This window comes from Protomyctophum bolini (assembly GCF_963924005.1).
Source record: "Protomyctophum bolini genome assembly, chromosome: 18".
In the NCBI taxonomy this organism is placed as follows: domain Eukaryota; kingdom Metazoa; phylum Chordata; class Actinopteri; order Myctophiformes; family Myctophidae; genus Protomyctophum; species Protomyctophum bolini.
In genome coordinates, this window is record NC_137879.1 from 16282870 (window position 1) to 16303981 (window position 21112).

At 42.5% G+C, this 21112-nt stretch overlaps 1 protein-coding gene across 1 annotated transcript in view; it reads right to left on the bottom strand.

Annotated features, from left to right (window-relative positions):
• Positions 1-21112, bottom strand: part of LOC308333176 (protocadherin-15-like) — a 199704-nt gene that overhangs the window by 61033 nt on the left and 117559 nt on the right. Inside the window, exons 21-27 of the mRNA XM_080789372.1 lie at positions 18192-18320; positions 13631-13750; positions 12294-12479; positions 11867-12100; positions 6456-6572; positions 4400-4540; positions 1750-1862 (exon numbers count right to left, since the gene is read on the bottom strand). Coding sequence (XP_080645498.1) covers positions 1750-1862; positions 4400-4540; positions 6456-6572; positions 11867-12100; positions 12294-12479; positions 13631-13750; positions 18192-18320 — 1040 coding nt within the window. The remainder of the gene's footprint in view (positions 1-1749; positions 1863-4399; positions 4541-6455; positions 6573-11866; positions 12101-12293; positions 12480-13630; positions 13751-18191; positions 18321-21112) is intronic.

The following is a 21112-nucleotide window of genomic DNA, read 5'->3' on the forward strand; positions in this document are numbered from 1 at the left end:
CTGGCATCGCTCTTGCCTCCAACTCTTTTTCTAAAAATATACAAGAGCTTTACTCTAGCCTTTGTTAAAGGGACACCTTCATCATATCTCACGTCTCCCGCGTGACAAGCCAAATTTCTACTGCTCATCCAAGAGAGAACATGTTCTTGGCCAGGGGAGAGAGCGAGGGCTTATGAGCTTCAGACAGGGCTACTTGTCAACCAGTAATCGGCTAGTAACCAACTAGCCGATTTACATCGACACGTTGTGAGCTTGTATATATGTGTATATATGTGAACTATTTAAAAATATTTTTCAAAATAGTAAAAAAAAAAAAGGAAAATAATTATAGGGATAATTAAAGGTAGTGTGACGAAAATAGGGCCCTATACTGTCTGGGTTTTGGACTATTGCTAAGAATTTTATTTATTAAAACAAGTTCTAGATTGCAGCTTTAAAGCATGTTATTTTTACGCACCAGTTATAACAAATCCAGTGTTGTAGGATGGTGGCTCTTTATCGTATGTGTGATTTGAGCTGCCGACTTGTGTTTTTCCCCCATCAGATATGGCTAGATGGTGCAGAGTGGATGGGATTATGGGAAGTATGGGGCGGGTCATCCAAGCATGCATTAATTACGTTAAAACTTTTAATCTAATTAAGTTAACTAATTCAGTTATTTTGACAGCCCTAGAACCCGAGTTAACAGGGAGACTACTGCCGCTGAGCATCGCTTATTGAAACTAAAGGGTGGAACTATAGCCACAAGCTATCACTAGTGGTGCCTTTACTGTTTTCATTATTGCTAACATGGCTATAAAACAACATAATACAACATAGTAACCAACAGTCTTTCGAGGTTCAGATAACACGATGTACCCTCGTGGGGAGATGTCGGTACAATGTTGTGGTTTGATGAATTGTTTTTGGCAGTCTTGTTGACTGACAGGTAACTTGACAATTCACTGAAAACAAGACGTTTTGTTGTTTCGCTCGGGGACGTGACGGAGCATAAGGCTCGTCTAAAATGTCATATTCTTGAGAAGAATGATGTACACACGTGTTTAACATCAGAATGCACTGACGACGTCTACTGAGAGATGGAGAGAAAAAACTGGCCTACAGAAAAGATGAAAGCACACAGTAAAATGATCAAATGTATGACTGTATATTCGTGTACCATTATGTACTGCAACCAAATAGACCTGAAACACACAGTTAAATGAACACTGAGGATTTAAATGTTGAGAGCTGGAAGAAACCCTTTTTTTTTATGTGATTGAAAAAGGTAGTTAGAAAAAACACTACAAAACCTCAACCAAGATTTAAAAAGGAAAGAAAGGACAAGAGCCGACGATCATAGATTGTATGAGGGATAATAAAAGACAAAGACAGACTGACGGATCGATTGAGAGAGAAACTAGATATTAGAGGAGATAATAGCTGTAGAGTATTGCCTGGCTGCAAATCTGACCTCTCCTATACCCTCTGTATGGCCAGCCAATCACTGGAGAGAAAACCTGAGCTGACCCCATGAACTCATAACAGTGGCAAAACGGAAGAGTTATAAGGGCCACATATCATCAGCTGTGCGTGCGTGCGTGCGAGAGAGAGAGAAAGAGAATTTATTGCAGTTGCCACACTGTGATATGTGACCACTGGGTTGATTGGTGTTTAATAACAGAGTGAGAGAAATAGAGAGAGAGAGAGAGAGAGAGAGAGAGAGAGAGAGAGGGAGAGAGAGAGGACAAAGCGTGCGTGCGTGCGTACCTGTATTCTTCCCGGGTAAAGACAGGGATGACGGAGGGTTGAAGGACCGTGATCTCCACTACAGTTCTGTTCTCCTTCACCGGCTCACCGTCATCATGGGCGACCACGACCAGCTGTCATGCACAGACATACGCGGCAAGTCAACAAACAGTATAGTCAACAAACAGTAATAGTAGTGCTTAAAGGACCTATAACATAAAATTCAACTTTTTCAATTTCTTTTGTGTTTTTGTGGCTCCCATATGTGTTTTCTATCCCCACAAAAAAACAATTTTTAACAATCAGGCTTTCATATCATATAGGTGCTTTAATGGAAATTGCTCTCAGCTAAACTGATTTTGTCCTCATTGTGATGTCATCAATGTCACCCTACTTTGCATAATTCCTCCTCTTCTTCAGTCTTCAGTTCTAAATTTGCATTTCCACTTTGTTTACAATGTCCACCATTGTTGATTTTCCAAGCTGGCATGGAATGGAAACAAGCCTGGTCTTATCTAGCAGTATTATAATGACTCAAATATTAAATAATCTGCATATCAGCACCTCCAGCACCTCAGGGCATTGTGGTACTGCAGCTAAAACTGCTTTCAAAGTCCAGAAAGAAATGACAAGGACTGGTTATATCAGAGTGATGATTGAGGCTCAAACCATTAGAAATAACGTTGAGGGACATAGACAATATGATATTAAATATAAAAAGCAGTTTTAAAATGTTATTTGCGCTCTAAGTTTAGCACAAGTTTCCTGGTAGGGCAATCCTGGTGTCTATGGTAGTGAGTACTAGTGACCAGCCATTCTCATTCTCCTGGCCGCTATCTTCTCACTCACCCTCGGTACATTTCCCTCCATTTTGCGATTGATAGCAACTCAAGTCAAATAGTTTTTAAATAGCGGCAGAACTCCATGATAAACGCTTCTACCCACTGATTGGCCATCGGCACACTGTTTGCTCATTTGTAGTTGAAGCCTGCTAAAGTGTAATTTTGTCAGCAAAATTGCCACCGTAATTTCGCCCTCTGTGTCTCACCCTGCACAATTTGTAACTGAATGACTCCCGGTGGCTTTGCTGCTCGTATTTATTGCTGCCGGTATGAGTGCATGCAGGGTAAGGGGGATCAATAGATCCTTATAGCAGTGCATTTCGGTCAACGTTAGCCCTAATTCTCCATGTGGCATTATAATATACATGCTTTCAAAGCTGCATTAAAATGCATTCAAACAAGGGCTGAACCCATCTGTTCTATATCCAGGGAATGTCCATTTCGGAACATTCTTCTCATTTCATACTAAAAAAAAAGAAAAGACGAAACTACCTACCTATGTTCTATCCTGGAGGCTAATCTTTCCTGTTTCAACCAAAGAACAAGATTCCTGTACAGAATCTCCGCAGCAAAAATATTATAATATAATAATTCTTTATGTATTCTTTATTCACATCCCCATTAGCTTCCACAAAGTGGCCGCTAGACTTCCTGGGGTCCACATTCAAGGTTTCCTGGACCAGTGGTTCCGAAAGTGAGGTCCGGGGACCTCCAGGGATCCTTGAGGGAGTTCCAGGGGGTCCCCAGCTAAATGATAGTTTGGAACCAAATGGACCCTCAAGGTTCTGTAACTCTGAGAGTGTAAAAATGGTTCCATTTTTACACTCTCAAAGTTAAATTAACTTAGATTTTACTATATAAATTGGGGTCCCACTCCCAGAGATGATACCATTAAATGGGGGGTCCGTAGACTAATGCAGCCTCTGCTTTTGATACTCCCCTCTCATAATTTTTTTATCACCGGTGGGGATACAGTATATTTTATGCCTGCGTCTGGTCACACATGAATTAAATACATACATGTACTCGTGGTAAATGTTATGGTTGCTATGTTTGATAGTATCACAATTCATCAATTGTATTAAAATGTAATGTAAACAAGGACAGACATAACAAATATATGAAATTATCTCAAAGAAAGACTGTAAGACAACACAACAGCCACTCACTGGTTGTATTTTTTCTTGGAGAGTAAAACTGTCATTTCACTCATAAGCCCCAAACCAAAATGAGTACATAATTAATAGTCTTGTACTATTTTATCGTTATATGGGAGCAAACAAGGTAGAATGAGTCCCCTGTGTGATGTCATCAGAGGACACTGCATCCTTGTGTTAATTAAAGCTCAATTAAATGATGGGGATGATTAAAATTAGCATGGCCCAAAGCTTCCATGAAGGGTCCTGTTGGGGAAATACAGTTTCCAAACTAATGAATGCCTTTTGTTATGCTTAGTAGAGCAGATACAGCAGGGCTTCATATGAACATGTGTTTTGTCTAAATACACTTTTATGTATGCAAATATGCTACACGCAGCTACAACAAAAACAACAAAAAACATTGATGAATCATGCTGTCAATTAATTATAAACAATAGAAACCTATAAAGACTGATAAGACTGTGATAATAGCTGTATATTATTGGCTGGCTGCACATCTGACCTCTCCTGCCCTATGCATGGCCATCCAATCAGAAAGGAGAGAGAGAGAAAACCTGACTTGACCCCATTGGCAAAAGGCAAGAGTTACAGTATAAGGCAGCTGTGTGTGGGGGTGTGTGTGTGTGTGTGTGTGTGTGTGTGTGTGTGTGTCTCTGTGGATATACTCACACTGAATATGAGGTTGGGCTCTTCGTTGAGATTAACCCTGGTGACAACATTTCCTGTGTCTTCCTCCACGTCAAATATACTAGCAGAGTATGGATAGGCCTCCGAGTCCACCTTATAGCGCACCTGACCAGCTCGAGTGTCCTGTTTTTTAGCATTTTTATATTTCATGTTGAGGAAAAGAAAAGTCGATTAATAAGACTTAGAACACATTCCCTTTTTTCTATCTGTTGATGAAATGTTTAACCACTTAAAATCTAATTTACTTTGTTGACCAGTGTCCCCCAGGTTCTATACTTGATAGGCTCTTTTCTGCCTGTAGGCTATACCAAATCTACACGTTCAGAACCTTGTAGATATATGCTATTTTCGCTGAACCTATACGTCCCAGAAAATGGACACTAGGGTTCATATGGTTAATGTTAATAGTGTGTATTAGTATACAATGTTTTATGTAACAAACAATATACATTTGAAAATTGCTAGGTTCGAATAGATCGACCTGCATGTGGTGTTTCAAAAAGAATATTCAAAAGTCATTTTTGGCCAATTCTGACAGCCCTATAGTAAGGAAGGACCTTTACTGTAAGTCTTTAAGTTTCCACCACACTTTTTCTCAAGTTAGCTGCAAATTAAATAAGACAGTCTGCCATGGTGTCATGTACAGTAATATTCAGCCTCCTATAGTTCAGAGATCCAATATCTGCTTTAACTTAATTTCAAAAGCCAGAGAATGGATTTCCAAGTGTCTGTGGTTTCTTCTTGAAATCCCCATGAGACCATTTTAATGAGCCTGGGTCCTGATGTTTTACCGCTGAGGCTATATAGGTTTAGGAACCCTGCTTTAAATAACAAGGAAGGCATCTAAGGTCATATTTACATAAAAACTCATTTTCTGCAGTGCCAGCGTATGATTCATTGTTATGGCTATCAGTGTATGGCGCATTAGATAAGTACCCTTCTCACAGGTTGGGCCGTGGAGTGTTATGAATTTAAGGTCTGACTCATGAGTTTTCAACATGGAAAAAGTATTTTTCAAAAAAGAAAATTACCATAAATAAGGTTACACGGATATCTCCTGTTTCCACTGAATTTAAGATTTTATTTTGTAGAGTGAGTCAGCAAAAAGTCTACTACGGGTACACTTTCACACCATCAAAAGATATTTGCTTCTGAAGGCTTCAAATACTGTATAGCCACAAATATAACCATGAATATCCAAGGGTTTTACCACTTGTTTACTAAAATAAACTGTTAAAAAATACTAATTTGTTTGAGCAGAAGATATATTAATAGTCATCCTTTAGAGAACCAAGTGTGTCTTTAGAGTTTCAAAAGAAGCTCTTCAGAGTTCAAAAGAAGGCAAACAAAACCAAATTATCCATACAGTTTGTGCAGCATAAATCAAGTCTTCTGAAGAAAGTAAAATATCTATTTATATCCACACCGTTGCTGGCATTCAAAGCTTCATTACAGCACTAATAATAAAGTGTTATCGTAATTATAGTTTTTACAACTTTGAAGACCTGTTCACCAATGACTTGTGAGTGTGTTGTGTGTATGTTTTCAAATTGGCATGAGGGTATGAGATGATAATGACATCATTTTCAGGTTGAATGAACATTGTTAAATTCGGTATTATTTGCCCAATATTATTAGTTCTCGGTAGCAGTTTAGCCATAACTTTGTAGAGGTAGGTGCTTAATCTGCTTATACGTGAAAAGCACAACTCCCTTAGCCAGTGCAGAGAGATTTCGCCTCTTGTCATGTGTAAGCACTTTTAGAGCAGAACACTAGGATTTAACAATGGTGTGTGTGATCCTGTGTAGAAGGGGGCTGGATTAGCCCTGGGTCAACTCTTAATATAGTACCAGAGTCACTGGCAAGCACTTAACATTGGCCTGGTTCCAATAGCAAGCTATGTACTTAGGAATCAATTTACGCTAAGTGGCTATATAAATGATTATGTTATACATTGGGATAAAGCTATATTCTATACAGAATAAGAACTAGAATATTACAGAATAGAATAGAATAGAATAGAATAGAAAATACTCACTACAGGGTCAGAGTCGTTAGCCATCACCGTGGTAACGATAGTGCCCTTGACAGCATTCGGGGCAACCATGCCTTTGTAGACTGAATGGCTGAAGACTGGAGTGAAGTCATTCATGTCCTACACACACACACACATGCACGCACGCACGCACACACACACACACACACACACACACACACACACACACACACACACACACACACACACACACACACACACACACACACACACACACACACACACACACACACACACACACACACACACACACACACACACACACACACACACACACACACACACACACACACACACATTAGCCCTAAAGCACACAATAACACAGGAATGTGATATATTGGCTCTGGTGTGCTGAGGGCGAAGGTGGCACACCAGTTCATTTCTTCGCTCTCTACAAGCAGGTCAGTGACCTCGCCAATCACACCCACACACACATGTCCGCGTGTGCGCAAGCACACGCACGCGCGCGCGCGAGCACACACACACACACACACACACACACACACACACACACACACACACACACACACAGGGAGGCAGACATTCAATAGCTGGTTAGAGGAAGAATTAGCATCAGACATGGACCAGAGCACTTTAACAAAGAGACGTGTGGGCATGTGGAGAGATACTGTACGGTATGCAAACAGGCACATATACTGTAAGGCCATTCCAGAAAATGAAAGTAACGATACAAAAAAGGCTCACACATCGCCACACACCAAATAGCCCCCGTTAACCACTTAAGCTGGATGTATACTTTGTCACACGATGGTGTCAAGCGGCCAAAGTAGTCCGTCTACAAGTTCACAACATGATGCGGCTCGTTGTGAGGTTGCATATACAGTAGGCTATCAAAACAAAACCCTAACCTATAATAAACAACATAATAAACATAATAAACAACATGATGCGGCTCGTTGTGAGGTTGCATATACAGTAGGCTATCAAAACAAAACCCTAACCTATAATGACATGCCCAAAATAGGGACGCCAGGCTGAATGTGTGGCTAAAAGGGTTTAGATTTTCTGCTGTTGTTGCTGAGGAAAAGCTGTGTGCTTGAAACATCACAGCAACAGAAAACACAAATCTACTGTATTTGCTGTGCAGAAATCTCTGTTCAACTTCACTATGTAATGTAATGTACAAATGCACGCACGCACACACGCACGCATGCACGCACACTGTATATAGTTTCCTTTATTTAATGTGATATTAAATCCAGTATTTTAATGGCACTTGCTGTCAACCATTGCCTCATTTCCTTCACATGACAAACCGTTACTTTCTGGTAGAAGCCTCGTAACCTCCATAATTTCAATTTCATTTCATGTTTTTCAGCAAATTAATGCATTTATTCTTCATACTCAGTGTCACACAAAATTTGTAAAAACAGCCGACTATAGCTCACAATGTGTCGTGATGCGATGCGTTGTGAGCTTGTAGCTCTGCTACTTTTGAAAAATACATTTAAGTGAAAGTGACTAATGTGTCTGAGGGGTTTTATAATTATTGTAGCAATAAAAAGTATTAATAAGAATTTGTGACTACATAATAATGATGTTGGACCATTGGAGCATATAGGTATATAACATTCAATGTTTCGATCCGACAGCGACGATATTATGCATGTAGCCGATTTACTTTCAAATGTGTGTGCAGGTTGGTTGTCTTGCTCAAGGACAGCTCAACACGGAAACACATCCACAGGCTCACACACACACACACACACACACACACACACACACACACACACACACACACACACACACACACACAGGGCTGTTCTGGGGATTAAACTTGCAGCCCTCTTGTCTCCCTACTGCAACTCTGCCCCCCCCCCCTCCATTCTCTGCTACCACCACCCACTCAATGTAATCTCCACTGTAACAGCACCTACCCCAGGCACACACACACACACACACACACACACACACACACACTGAATCGGGCCATTTTCAGAAGTTTTCAGGCCTTGCAAATGGTGGAACATTTTGTAATTTTTTGGGTACCAGTTTCTCACTTCAACGGTCCAGTTCTGCAGAAATCTCATTGTTGATTTTTTTTTTTTTATCTGTCACAGTAGACAGTAGCGTAATATATATAAACTTGCAACGGGTATACCATAGGCTACTAATAGTTCATTCAAGCTGCGATTATTTTCGCTATATTGCTATACGGCGCCGCAGCGATCTGGTAACTGACTCTAAGGGATACACTGCCAAACCGCCTGATCATTTTTGTCCTCAGTAAAGTTTTGAAACTGGTAAATTAAACATATATATATTAAAGTATGGTATGCTTTATCTGTTAGAGATGATTGTTCAAATAAATCGACGTGCATTGCCTGCTAATGTGGGCCATTATAGACTATAATGTGTAGGCTACATAATTAAATGAAAACAACCAAAATCATGTCATTTAGATTTATCTCATTTTGGGCGGGAACCCCTTTTGGTGTTTTAAAGCATTATGTTATACTTTAGCTATTGAAAAATAGCAGATCTACAAACTTGTAGGTCTGCTATTTTTGAAAAGTCGTGAAAAAGGGTCCGCAAATCTTTGAATATATATTTCAGAGCAAACATTTTTAACTCAAATATTGGCTTCTGGGGGGTCCCTGGAACTACATATTTTGAGATGGGGGTCCATGGCCCAATAGAGATCATTCTGGGGTTCCTTGACATGAAAAGGTTGAGCACCACTGAGAAACATAGGTTTTTCAGAAAAATGTTAGGATTTAGAAGCCCTTTTTTATCGACCTCAGTCCAAAATGGGTTAATCTCTTTCAATAGTGCAGGCTAGTGACCTCTAGTGGGATTCTTCCAGTCATAACCAGCGTCCACACAATGGATAGGTTCAGTTGCATTTAACAAATACAACTATACAACAAATTGAGATTTACATTTACATTCTCGATGTATTATATTAAAGACCACATGCAAGAGCTTATAGGACTAGCAACAGTAGCCAAATAAATTGTATACAATGCAGTCGTCTAATACACTGAGGTTAAATAAACCTAATCTCAAACCAGTAAATGTGAATTTCATGGATATATTTGGAACTCCTTGTAATTCAACATTTGTACTAAAAAGCGAAAAGCATAGATTCAATAGTGTATGGAATAACCAGTAGTCACAGTATTAGTTTTTTGGAGTGCTTTATTCAAAGTAAGATACATTTACATGACTTCCTAGTGTCTATATGGCCCGGCTACATTAAAATACTTTATATATATTTTCTGCAGGTGAGTGGATGTCAGATCAGGTAGAACCTAACATAGCATGTGTATATGCACTGGTGCATGAGAGTGGTTTCTATCAGCTTATGAATAGGCCTATATTTTTATGATTTCTACCTTTATCAGATAAAATCTGTTCACCTAAATATTTACAGCATGTGCTTTCTGTTTTTTCAATGTGTACACTATATAGTTTTATTGGCGTGTAGCGCAGACATTTCTGTCTAGCCACGTTTATTCTTAAACCAATTACTTAAAAAGGGAACAATCATTAAAACAGGAGTTCATAATCATGTTGACCCATCTTTTATATAGACATTACATACATGATACCTATACATACATACACATACATGACACTATACACTACTCTTCATCCATGTCGAAATCCTTTCCCAGAATCCCAGGTCCACTTGTTTGTTACTTGCTGCAACTCTGCACCCATTCCCCGGAGCCTGCAACACACACACATCAATTATCTAGATTAAAAGCAATAATGTTTCATTCTGTATCAATACATTTGTGTGTCCCATTATCTTAGTTTAGAAGACTGATTCTGCCAGTCTTGTAGCACTTGTGGCCACTTGTGGCAACAGATACAGACTTATGATCTGGACAGAAATGAAACGAGATGGGAATCAATAAAACAATTAATCACAGCGATCATATCTACCAAGGGGTGCATATTGATTGGTCACTGCTTAATAGTATCTTAAGTATTTGCATCTGTTGTTAAAACGCTAAATATGCTAAATATTTGCCATCTTCTGAACACCATTCTGCTGTTGCCTGTACATATTTCACTAACTTTACTTAACGTTATAATTATATAATATTGATGCTTAATATTATAATGTGACGTCATCAACATGGCTCGATTCTCTAGTCTGCATCCATTGTATAAATGTTCATAAGAGTATGTAAAACAACGATCATAAAACAAACATTACCTCTGCTCTGTTATTCTCTTGTTTACATCAGTCAGTCAGCTGGAGGATTTCCGGGTTCCTCTCTTGTCAGTGGTATGAAGAATGTGAACTGAATTTCACGATACAGTATGGCGAGCTTTGATTGGTTCATATTTTGGATTGGGTTGCCAGGTTTTTAGCCTGGTAACCTGGTTAAAGTTTTTGGTAATCGATAGTGAACTTATAACGAAGTTATATTAATAATGTGCAACTTTTGTGGTTGGAAACATTTGATAATGTGTTCATAATCAATTAATCTAGACAATAGCAGATAGAGGCCCAAAACCTAATTGGCCACTGCTGTGTTGAATCTGTTTTGTTTGTAGCATTTTGTTGTTCGTATTTTGTAGAACAGGGCTACTGAACTTAAGATGGCTCAGGGACCAAAATTGCAAAAGTCCAACGGCCGCAAGATAAAAATGTCAGTATTATTTTGTAACAGACTACACACAACTACGTAGTCTAAACATTAAGGAAACAGAGTGAAAAGCCACATTTCCATTTATAAGGCCAAACCTCAATGAACAAAAACATTGTGATTAATGTTGAAGTTACAAAATGAGGATGCATTCACAGAACGTGAAGAGAACATAATGAACAGATTATCACAGGTGAATAAATAAGCATAGTATGTGGTTAATACTCAGCTGACACTTTATCTTGGAACAAACAATATAATACCTACAATCTTGTTCAATGAAAATAACTATAACTAATAATTATATTTGTATTGGAATGACCATGACAGGTCGCAGATACATTAAGTAGGGGCCGAATGCGGCCCACAGGCCGTGGGTTGTAGAAGGTGGTATCAGCATAGTGGAGGAAACAATGGGACCAATGGTGCAAGGAGCTGGATCTTTCAACAATTCCCGTTTGCGTTGACTAAACTTATTTGTTTTATTAATTGTGCAGTTGAAAAGGACACACAAACATATGCACGTACGTACATACATGTACACATTTGCGCGCGCACACACATACGCACACGCACGCGCGCGCACACACACACACACACACACACACACACACACACACACACACACACACACACACACACACACACACACACACACACACACACACACACACACACACACACACACACACACACACACACACACACACACACACACACACACACACACACACACACACACACACAGTAACGTAACACACTCACTGTGATCTTGACCGTGACCGTTGTGAGTCCAGGGGGCATGCTTCCCTCTGTGTCCACGGCCTCCACGGTGAATGTGTACGTGGCCTCGGCGTTGGGCAGCGTCTCGTAGTCCAGGACCTTCAGAACTGACACCTCCCCTGTAACCGCGTCCACACGGAACAGCCGGCTGACCTGCCCAGGGGTACCATTCTTGATCCGATACGATATGTTGGCGCCAAGGTCAGCATCTACAGCCTGGAGGGAGGCAGGGAGAGGGAGAGAGAGAGAGAGAGAGAGAGAGAGGGGTGGGGGGTTGTTATTTAGCCAGTGTTTGTGTTCACTTTGAAAGCCATTTAAGTAGTGAGGTGGAGAGAGAGAGAGTTGAATGGAAACAGAGAGGTAGACAGATACACAGATAAGCATGACATCCACGCTCTCATCATCTCACCGTTAGCTTCAGTATGACAGTGTCCTTGAGGTTGTTTTCGGGCAGGCTGATGAGGTAGGCTGGCTGGGTGAACTCTGGGCTGTTGTCGTCCACGTCGTCTACGGCGACGGACAGTGTTAGCCGGGAGCGCCGCGGATCCACCGCACCGTCCACCGCCTCAACAATGAGGTCATACTGACCTTTCACCTTTAGGATGGGGTGCACAGTAAAATGTGTGTTCATTGTAACTCTGAGAGCATACAAATGCAGACTAGAAATGCTAACAGAGCCTCTGCAGAAATAAATTTATCATTTTGGGCTTTGTTTTTGAGGGGCACTAGCCTCTCATATGTCCAGCTTTGAGGCTCTGTGTAAGCACAAACATTGAAGACAAAAGTGTGTAAACACAAACATTGAAGACAAAAGTGAGGATGCAAATTGTGATTGGCCAGAATGAGATGATGTATGATGACGAATGATGATAAGAGTGCCCCTCACTTCACATGGGTGTGATTTTTATTTATCGCATACAGTAATTGAATAACCCTGGCACTGACATACCATATTTCATTATACAAACAAAAGCAAAGACAGTCTATAATCTTTGTCGACATGAACTCTAGCGTCCCTATTCTGTGCATGTCGTAATAGTTGATCATTCAGTGAAAACAGGTCTACAAGCCTACAATGCATCGCATTGAGATGCATTGTGAGCTTATAGATCAGCAAAGAGATTTGGTGCAGAGGATGAATGAAGTAGGCCTACTACATGTAGTGTTGGAGTGGCTGTTAAAATCAACTGTGGGGATGATGACACCAGTCCAACTGACCTCTCTGTCCAGTGGTACCTGAGTGTTAAAATCAACTGTGGGGATGATGACACCAGTCCAACTGACCTCTCTGTCCAGTGGTACCTGAGTGTTAAAATCAACTGTGGGGATGATGACACCAGTCCAACTGACCTCTCTGTCCAGTGGTACCCGAGTGTTAAAATCAACTGTGGGGATGATGACACCAGTCCAACTGACCTCTCTGTCCAGTGGTACCTGAGTGTTAAAATCAACTGTGGGGATGATGACACCAGTCCAACTGACCTCTCTGTCCAGTGGTACCTGAGTGTTAAAATCAACTGTGGGGATGATGACACCAGTCCAACTGACCTCTCTGTCCAGTGGTACCTGAGTGTTAAAATCAACTGTGGGGATGATGACACCAGTCCAACTGACCTCTCTGTCCAGTGGTAGCTGAGTGTTAAAATCAACTGTGGGGATGATGACACCAGTCCAACTGACCTCTCTGTCCAGTGGTACCTGAGTGTTAAAATCAACTGTGGGGATGATGACACCAGTCCAACTGACCTCTCTGTCCAGTGGTACCGCAGTGGTGATGGTCCCGTTGGTATCGATGTTGAAAAGGTTCTGGTGGTTCACCAGACGATAGTGGACCTGACCACTGATGCCAAGGTCTGGGTCTGTAGCCTAGAGAACAGGCAAGCGTGTGCACATGCACACACACACACACACACACACACACACACACACACACACACACACACACACACACACACACACACACACACATAGAAGAGAGTAGAAGTTCCAATGAGCTTTTTTCAAATAAAAGTAAAACTTCAGTTTGCATAAATGGGGGGTGCCCGGGCCGCTGGGCCGGCCCCGGCTCCGTTCTATCCTTCTATATTCACTTCACCTTGACCTTACACAACACACACAACAAAACAAAACAAAACACAATGCCGACAACGCAGAACAGCTGAGCTCAAGTGAGCAGACACTCTGTGTGTGTGTGTGTGTGTGTGTGTGTGTGTGTGTGTGTGTGTGTGTGTGTGTGTGTGTGTGTGTGTGTGTGTGTGTGTGTGTGTGTGTGGTGGGGGGCGGTAATGTTATCAGACTGAGCTTGAGTAAGCAGGACTGCGGGTAACGACAACATTAGTCAGGATCTGGATCAATTTAAAGTTAATTAGCACTTACAGTATATTGTAAGTGGGACAGGCACACCCAGTAAGTGTAATTTGATCATACCTATCTTTGTTTTTGCATTTTTGGGATTGCTTATCCTCTGCCTATTGTCAGCGTTTGTTAGCTTGCCTTTGCCCTGCATTATTTAATAAATACGTGTTTTGAACACTATTCTGCTGGTTGTGACTCTGCATTTGGGTTCAGCACATTTTTGCCATTGTGACAAGAAAGCACACTTTGGAAATGAGAATGATGATGGACCGGATAATAATAATAATAATAATAGTCCCTACTTTTTGGAAGTAAGTTTGTCACTGTACATTTGCACATACAGTACTATGTGAAACTATGTCAAATGAAGTAGAATAGAAGACAAAGTTCACATTATGTGAACTTTGTCTTCTGCATTCACCCATCCTAACTATTAGGAGCAGTGGGGGCCATTAAAACAGCCCCCTTGGTTAGCAGTTAGGAGTTAAGTGCATGTTTTGCTCAGAAACACATAGACTAGGTGAGCCGAGGGCAAACAGTCTGGTGACATTACGATTCCCAGACGGCCTTTCTTCCCACTCAGCTACCGTATGTCTGCACTAGCAAAAATTGTCTATCTACAAGGGCATAATATATAATATAGGCCCTATATTATAGAGCATACGTGGTTAAATTGTATCTCACCTATACTGGCGAATACCTTTCTGTTTCTCTCTCTGTATCTCTCCGCTCCTTCCCTCCCTCCATCCGTTCCCTCCCTCCCTTCCTTCCCTCCCTTCCTTCCCTCCCTCCCTCCCTGCCTACCTCTGTCCTTTGAATGGGTGTAATTACATTTATCAGTCAGAGTAACAACAGTAAAAACAACATCAAAAGAGAGCAGAACAGAAACAAAATGGGATTTGTGTCTATCATGGATTATGTCTCATCCTCTGTGCAACATACACTGACAAAGCAAACCTCTAATACAGAACACAGGATTGTACTGTGTACATCACACCCACTCTCCATTATAAGACTTGCTCTGTTCTTCTTTCATGTTCTTCTCTCTGTAATTACAATACCCGTGACAGTGATAGAAGCCGATGTTCCTGCATGGGGCTAAATCACTGTGTTGGTTCATCAACGTTATGTCAGTGTGCACGTTGTCGGTACGTGTGCTGTTCTTGTTTGTCTTTTTTCCATTTAGCCTGGCCTTTTAGATAAGTACAGTACATTTGTGTGTGTGTGTGTGTGTGTACAATATTCCCTGTTGTGTGTGATATGCCTATAGATTAAAGCGTGTGCGCACACTGCACAGCAACTTTCACTTGAGTTGAGTACTTTGTTTACCATTGATGACCATGCGCCGCCCAAAGAAATCCGAAAACAGACCATTCGTAGGTTCATGATGGCCATTCACTACCCAATATCCCCAAAAAACAAACAATGTGCACTCAAATCCAAACTCATTTCAACAAAGTTAGATGCGGGGTGCAGCCAATCTTCTCCCAGTCACTCATTTCATCCACCCCCTTTTTTCCTCCCGCTGTTTCTCTCCCACGTCTCTTTCCATGCTCTACTTTACTTCTCTCATCTGGCTCGTCTCCTGCCGCTATCATTCTCCCTTTCCTTCTAATCTCTCTCTCTCTCTATCTCTCTCTCCCCCTCCCTCTCACTTCTATGGCTTCCTCCTCTCTCTCTCCCCTCGCCTCTTGCTCGGCCCAAGGTCAGGTCCATTCATTCCCGCTGAAGTCTGTTTAAAACCAGCAGGTACAGACCTTCGCTTGGATGGTGGCCCAGAGTCGTGCCATGGATAGGCCGCTGAGGGATCACAACGTCTGTTTGGGATTGGAACGCGTCCAAGGGCCCTTGAAACGTAGAACGCTCAGGTTTGGAATACTTTCAAGTGCCCTCTCTAAAGATTGGATTTTGGATTATGGGGATTTTATTTGAGGTTTTATGACCTGGAATGGTCTCCGAGGGTGAAGTTTGGAACGGTGCCCATGACCCAAAGGAGCATCACTTTTTGCTGCTTTGGATCTGTCAAAATGTCAGACCCGTCAACATGGGTGCATAACAGCCAATTACTAACCTTGGAACTAGAGCAAGTACACAACCAGGCCAGCGTGATCGACATTTACAACCTGTCAAAGTGTCAGGTTTGCCAAAGACCCCTACAGGTGCACAAGGGCCTGCATAAATTCAAATTGGAGAAGGTCCAAGGGAGCATGTTTTGAGAGTGAAACTTGTTTTAAGTGTTATCTTTACTGAATCTATTAGAACTGGCTGAGGGAGTACAGGAGCCAGGTATTGGATTTGGAAGACCTCCAAAATGCCTGTGTAATTATTTTGGGAAAGGATGTGAGGATTAAGGTTTGGAATACGGCCAAACCTGTGGTCCCGACTAGGAGGTCACATGAGAGTATGTGTATAGTATGCACACATTAACCATTTAAGCACTATATACACAGTATAATTAGTTGACCAGAGTCCCACAGGGGTCGATACTAGCCCATCCCCATACAGTACACACGCAGGCAGGCACGCAGGCACACACGCACGCACACACGGACACGCACATACACACACAAACAGACACACACAAACACAAACACACACACAAACGGACACACACAAACAGACACAGACGGACACACGCACGCACGAACGCACAAACACAAACCATCCTGCGGCCATAATAACTTGTAGTTCTAATTACAGTCCAACCAGGATTAACTAAACAATGTTAATGTCTCTGGTCCCGAGCACATTATGAGGATTACTTTTGGAGCCTTTGTGAGCCTGCAAGCAGTGTGGTGTGTGAGAGGAGACAAGCAGTGTGGTGTGTGGGAGGAGACAAGCAGTGTGGTGTGGTGTGTGTGGGAGGAGACATGCAGTGTGGTGTGTGGGAGGAGACAAGCAGTGTGGTGTGGTGTGTGTGGGAGGAGACATGCAGTGTGGTGTGTGGGAGGAGACATGCAGTGTGGTGTGTGGGAGGAGACAAGCAGTGTGGTGTGGTGTGGTGTGTGTGGGAGGAGACAAGCAGTGTGGTGTGGTGTGTGTGGGAGGAGACAAGCAGTGTGGTGTGTGGGAGGAGACAAGCAGTGTGGTGTGTGGGAGGAGACAAGCAGTGTGGAGTGTGAGAGGAGACAAGCAGTAGTGTGGTTTGTGGGAGGAGACATGCAGTGTGGTGTGTGGGAGGAGACAAGACATGCTGACAGCCACACACACTGTTACTGTATGCTGGCCTAGTATAGTGGCGGTGACGTAACGACTAGGTAGTCGTGACCCTGACAATGCCAGTGGTTCTCAACCTGTGGGTCGGGACACTCATGGGTGTCTACTCCACACATGATTTTTGGGGCGGTCCCCAGATGACTGTAAAGTGTGTAAAGTAAGGACTTTTAAGACAGTTTAAATATCTTAAAAAAGGGAGGGGGGAAGCATCTGTGGTGCCACGTTAGAAGCAGCACAAGGGCCAATTTGACAATTTTGTCAAATTGTGCACCTGGCAGACATAAGAACAGCAAAATAAGAACAGCACTGGCTGATTGGATTCAACAACCAGTGATGGAAGTAGTACTGCAAAGAAAAAAGTAGCAATGCCACAACGTAGTAAGACTCCTGTAAAAAATAAGTCAAAGTATTGGCAGGGAAATGTACAAAATGTAGTACCAACATAGAAGTACAAGCCGGGTTAAGGGGGTCAAATGCGTGGGTGCAGGCTGAAAATTATTTCAAGATTGGTTGGGAAGGTTGGGAACTACTGGACTATGACATACGAATGACTCGCTGATTTGGGCGATCCAAACCCCTTAATTTGACTTCCATCACAAATGATAAAGTAAAAGCTGAAACAAAACTGCTAGTCTAGTGAAGAAATCTTGCGCTTATCAGTCCATTAGTGTGTGTGTGTGTGTGTGTGTGTGTGTGTGTGTGTGTGTGTGTGCATGTCGTGCATGCGCATCCGTACCTTGACCTTTCCAACAAAAGCACGATTCCGTTCCTCTGTGACAGTTAGGTTCACTGGCAGTGAAGAATCGAACAGTGGGTCATTGTCATTAACATCTGTCACCACAATGATCACCGTCGCTGTTGAAGTCTGAAAACACACACACACACACACACACACACACACACACACACACACACACACACACACACACACACACACACACACACACACACACACACACACACACACACACACACACACACACACACACACACACACACACACACACACACAATGGGAGGATATGCATTATTGTTGTTATGTACACGTGTAGTCATACTGACAGTACAACAAAGGCACCATATGGGAATTTCATATCTACATGAGTCCTGTCTTGAAGGACAACGAACGGGACTTCACATAATTGACACTGCAGAGGACTTGTACAACGTACTTGTATATATATATTGCAAACCAATGAAACCATGTCTGCTAGCTCTGGACCATCACTGTCTATATATATGTAAATTCACCACCGTCTTGCAGCGTGGATGCAGCTAGCCTGTGGTCAGTGAAGAATGGTGTATTGGTCCTGCTTACCATTGTTTGACTGACTACATCAATTCCCAAACCGCTTCGCATGGAGACTGTTGAATAGACTAATAGACGGCTTTGCGGTATGATTGAGGTCAGACTGAAAAGGAACACATTTTAATGGAGAGGAGACGAGACAAGTGGAGAGGAGACGAGAGGAGAGGAGAGAAAGATCCCATCTTCCCAACAACTCTTCGACATGGTAGACTAGTAACCAAAAGGCCTATATTGTCAGCAATGAATGGCACTCACATGAGGATTAAAATAATTAATCACAATCTCAACCCACTGTGATACTTGATTGATTAATTGAAGTATTTATCAACAGTTTGCAGAATGGGTACATTTTACATGAAAGCACAACGAAGACTGTTACTGTGGACGACACAAAGCATTACACTTGTTTGCAACACTGTCCACCATTTTCAATGGTGGCCATTAGTGCCTGCATCTAACGGACCACATTCTTTGCTAATTAACTCCTTTATCCTCCCTAAACCCTTGCTATTGTCACTGAATTATGTCGCTAAGTGCACTTAGCAAAGTCCTGCTTGATCAAGAATACACATGAGAAAATGATGGGACTTTTATTTCCCATCTGAGATGGATGCTACAAAAAACTGTTCTCTATTCTCAAAATGTCTACATCTACTTTATAGTGAGCTGGAGCAAAACCTGAAGCATCTCTACATATCCCAATGTTGTTGATGTTCCTTATTTGACTTTCATGAGGGTGTGTGTGTGTGTGTGTGTGTGTGTGTGTGTGTGTGTGTGTGTGTGTGTGTGTCTACATGCACGAGTGCGTGTTAGCGTGCGTGTGTGCAGGTGGTTGGGGGGGGGTAGTGAAGATTTCACTTGAAAGAAAGTTAAGGACACAGTGAAAACTGCATAAACGGTCCAAACTATGTGTCTACTGTATATCAGTGGGGTACGAGCGAGAGCTTGTGGTAACATTACATGAAGGCTGTTGAAATGTGTGACCCAGAGCAAAAGCTAGCGGTATCATCACAGGAGCATGCAATAACTGTTCATATGTTCATGCAAATTTGCATGCGCCTTCCAACATCTGTACTTCATTTCGGAAAAAGGGACGTGATATAACTACAAATTGACAGATATCCAGGGTGCGTTCGGAAATGCGCCCTGAATGCACTGGTGTGCTCTCTTGTCGTTCGTTTATTCAGTGCACTCGGTGCGTTGTCGTTCGAAAATCCAGTGCGCTGTGCACCGGGTGTGCCGAGTGCCCGCACTGAGCGACCCTACCCTGAAGCTGGGGTTGTCCGGTGTGATTCGTGTGAATGCGTCACAGCTGTGGTCGTTCGTAAATAAGGCACACTGAACGATTCTAAAAATGTATTCTACATCCTGACAGTTTTCTGAAAAAGCTATGTTTCTATGTTAGTCGTTCTTCGATTTTTCAAAAATAGCAGACCTACAAGCTCGTAGCGCGCTATGAGCTTGTAGATCTGCTATTTTTCAATAGCTAAAGCATAACATAACGCTAACACCAAAAGGGATTCCCGCCCAAAATGTGTTTTAAATCAATCACACCTGGCCTGGATAAAACAAGTTGGACTCGGAGCTACAGTACGTGTGTGTGCGTGTGTGTGTGTGTGTGTGTGTGTGTGCGTGCGTCTGTGTTTGCGTCTATGTATGTGTGTGTGGACAACCTAAGGCCTTGAGAGTGATACTGATTAATGGGTCCTGTAGAAAGCAACTAGAACCCAATTTCCTATACTTTTTCTGTCTTCCTGTCTCTCTCTCTCTCCGTCTTCCTGTCTCTCTCTGTTTTTGTCTGTCCTTGCCTCTCTGCTGCCCCTCAGTTTGTCCTTTGCCTCTCTGCTGCCCCTCAGTTTGCCTCTCTGCTGCCCCTAAGTTTGCCTCTCTGCTGCCCCTAAGTTTGCCTCTCTGCTGCCCCTAAGTTTGCCTCTCTGCTGCCCCTAAGTTTGCCTCTCTGCTGCCCCTAAGTTTGCCTCTCTGCTGCCCCTAAGTTTGCCTCTCTGCTGCCCCTCAGTTTGCCTCTCTGCTGCCCCTCAGTTTGCCTCTCTGCTGCCCCTAAGTTTGCCTCTCTGCTGCCCCTCAGTTTGCCTCTCTGCTGCCCCTCAGTTTGCCTCTCTGCTGCCCCTCAGTTTGCCTCTCTGCTGCCCCTCAGTTTGCCTCTCTGCTGCCCCTCAGTTTGCCTCTCTGCTGCCCCTCAGTTTGCCTCTCTGCTGCCCCTAAGTTTGCCTCTCTGCTGCCCCTCAGTTTGCCTCTCTGCTGCCCCTAAGTTTGCCTCTCTGCTGCCCCTCAGTTTGTCCTTTGCCTCTCTGCTGCCCCTAAGTTTGCCTCTCTGCTGCCCCTCAGTT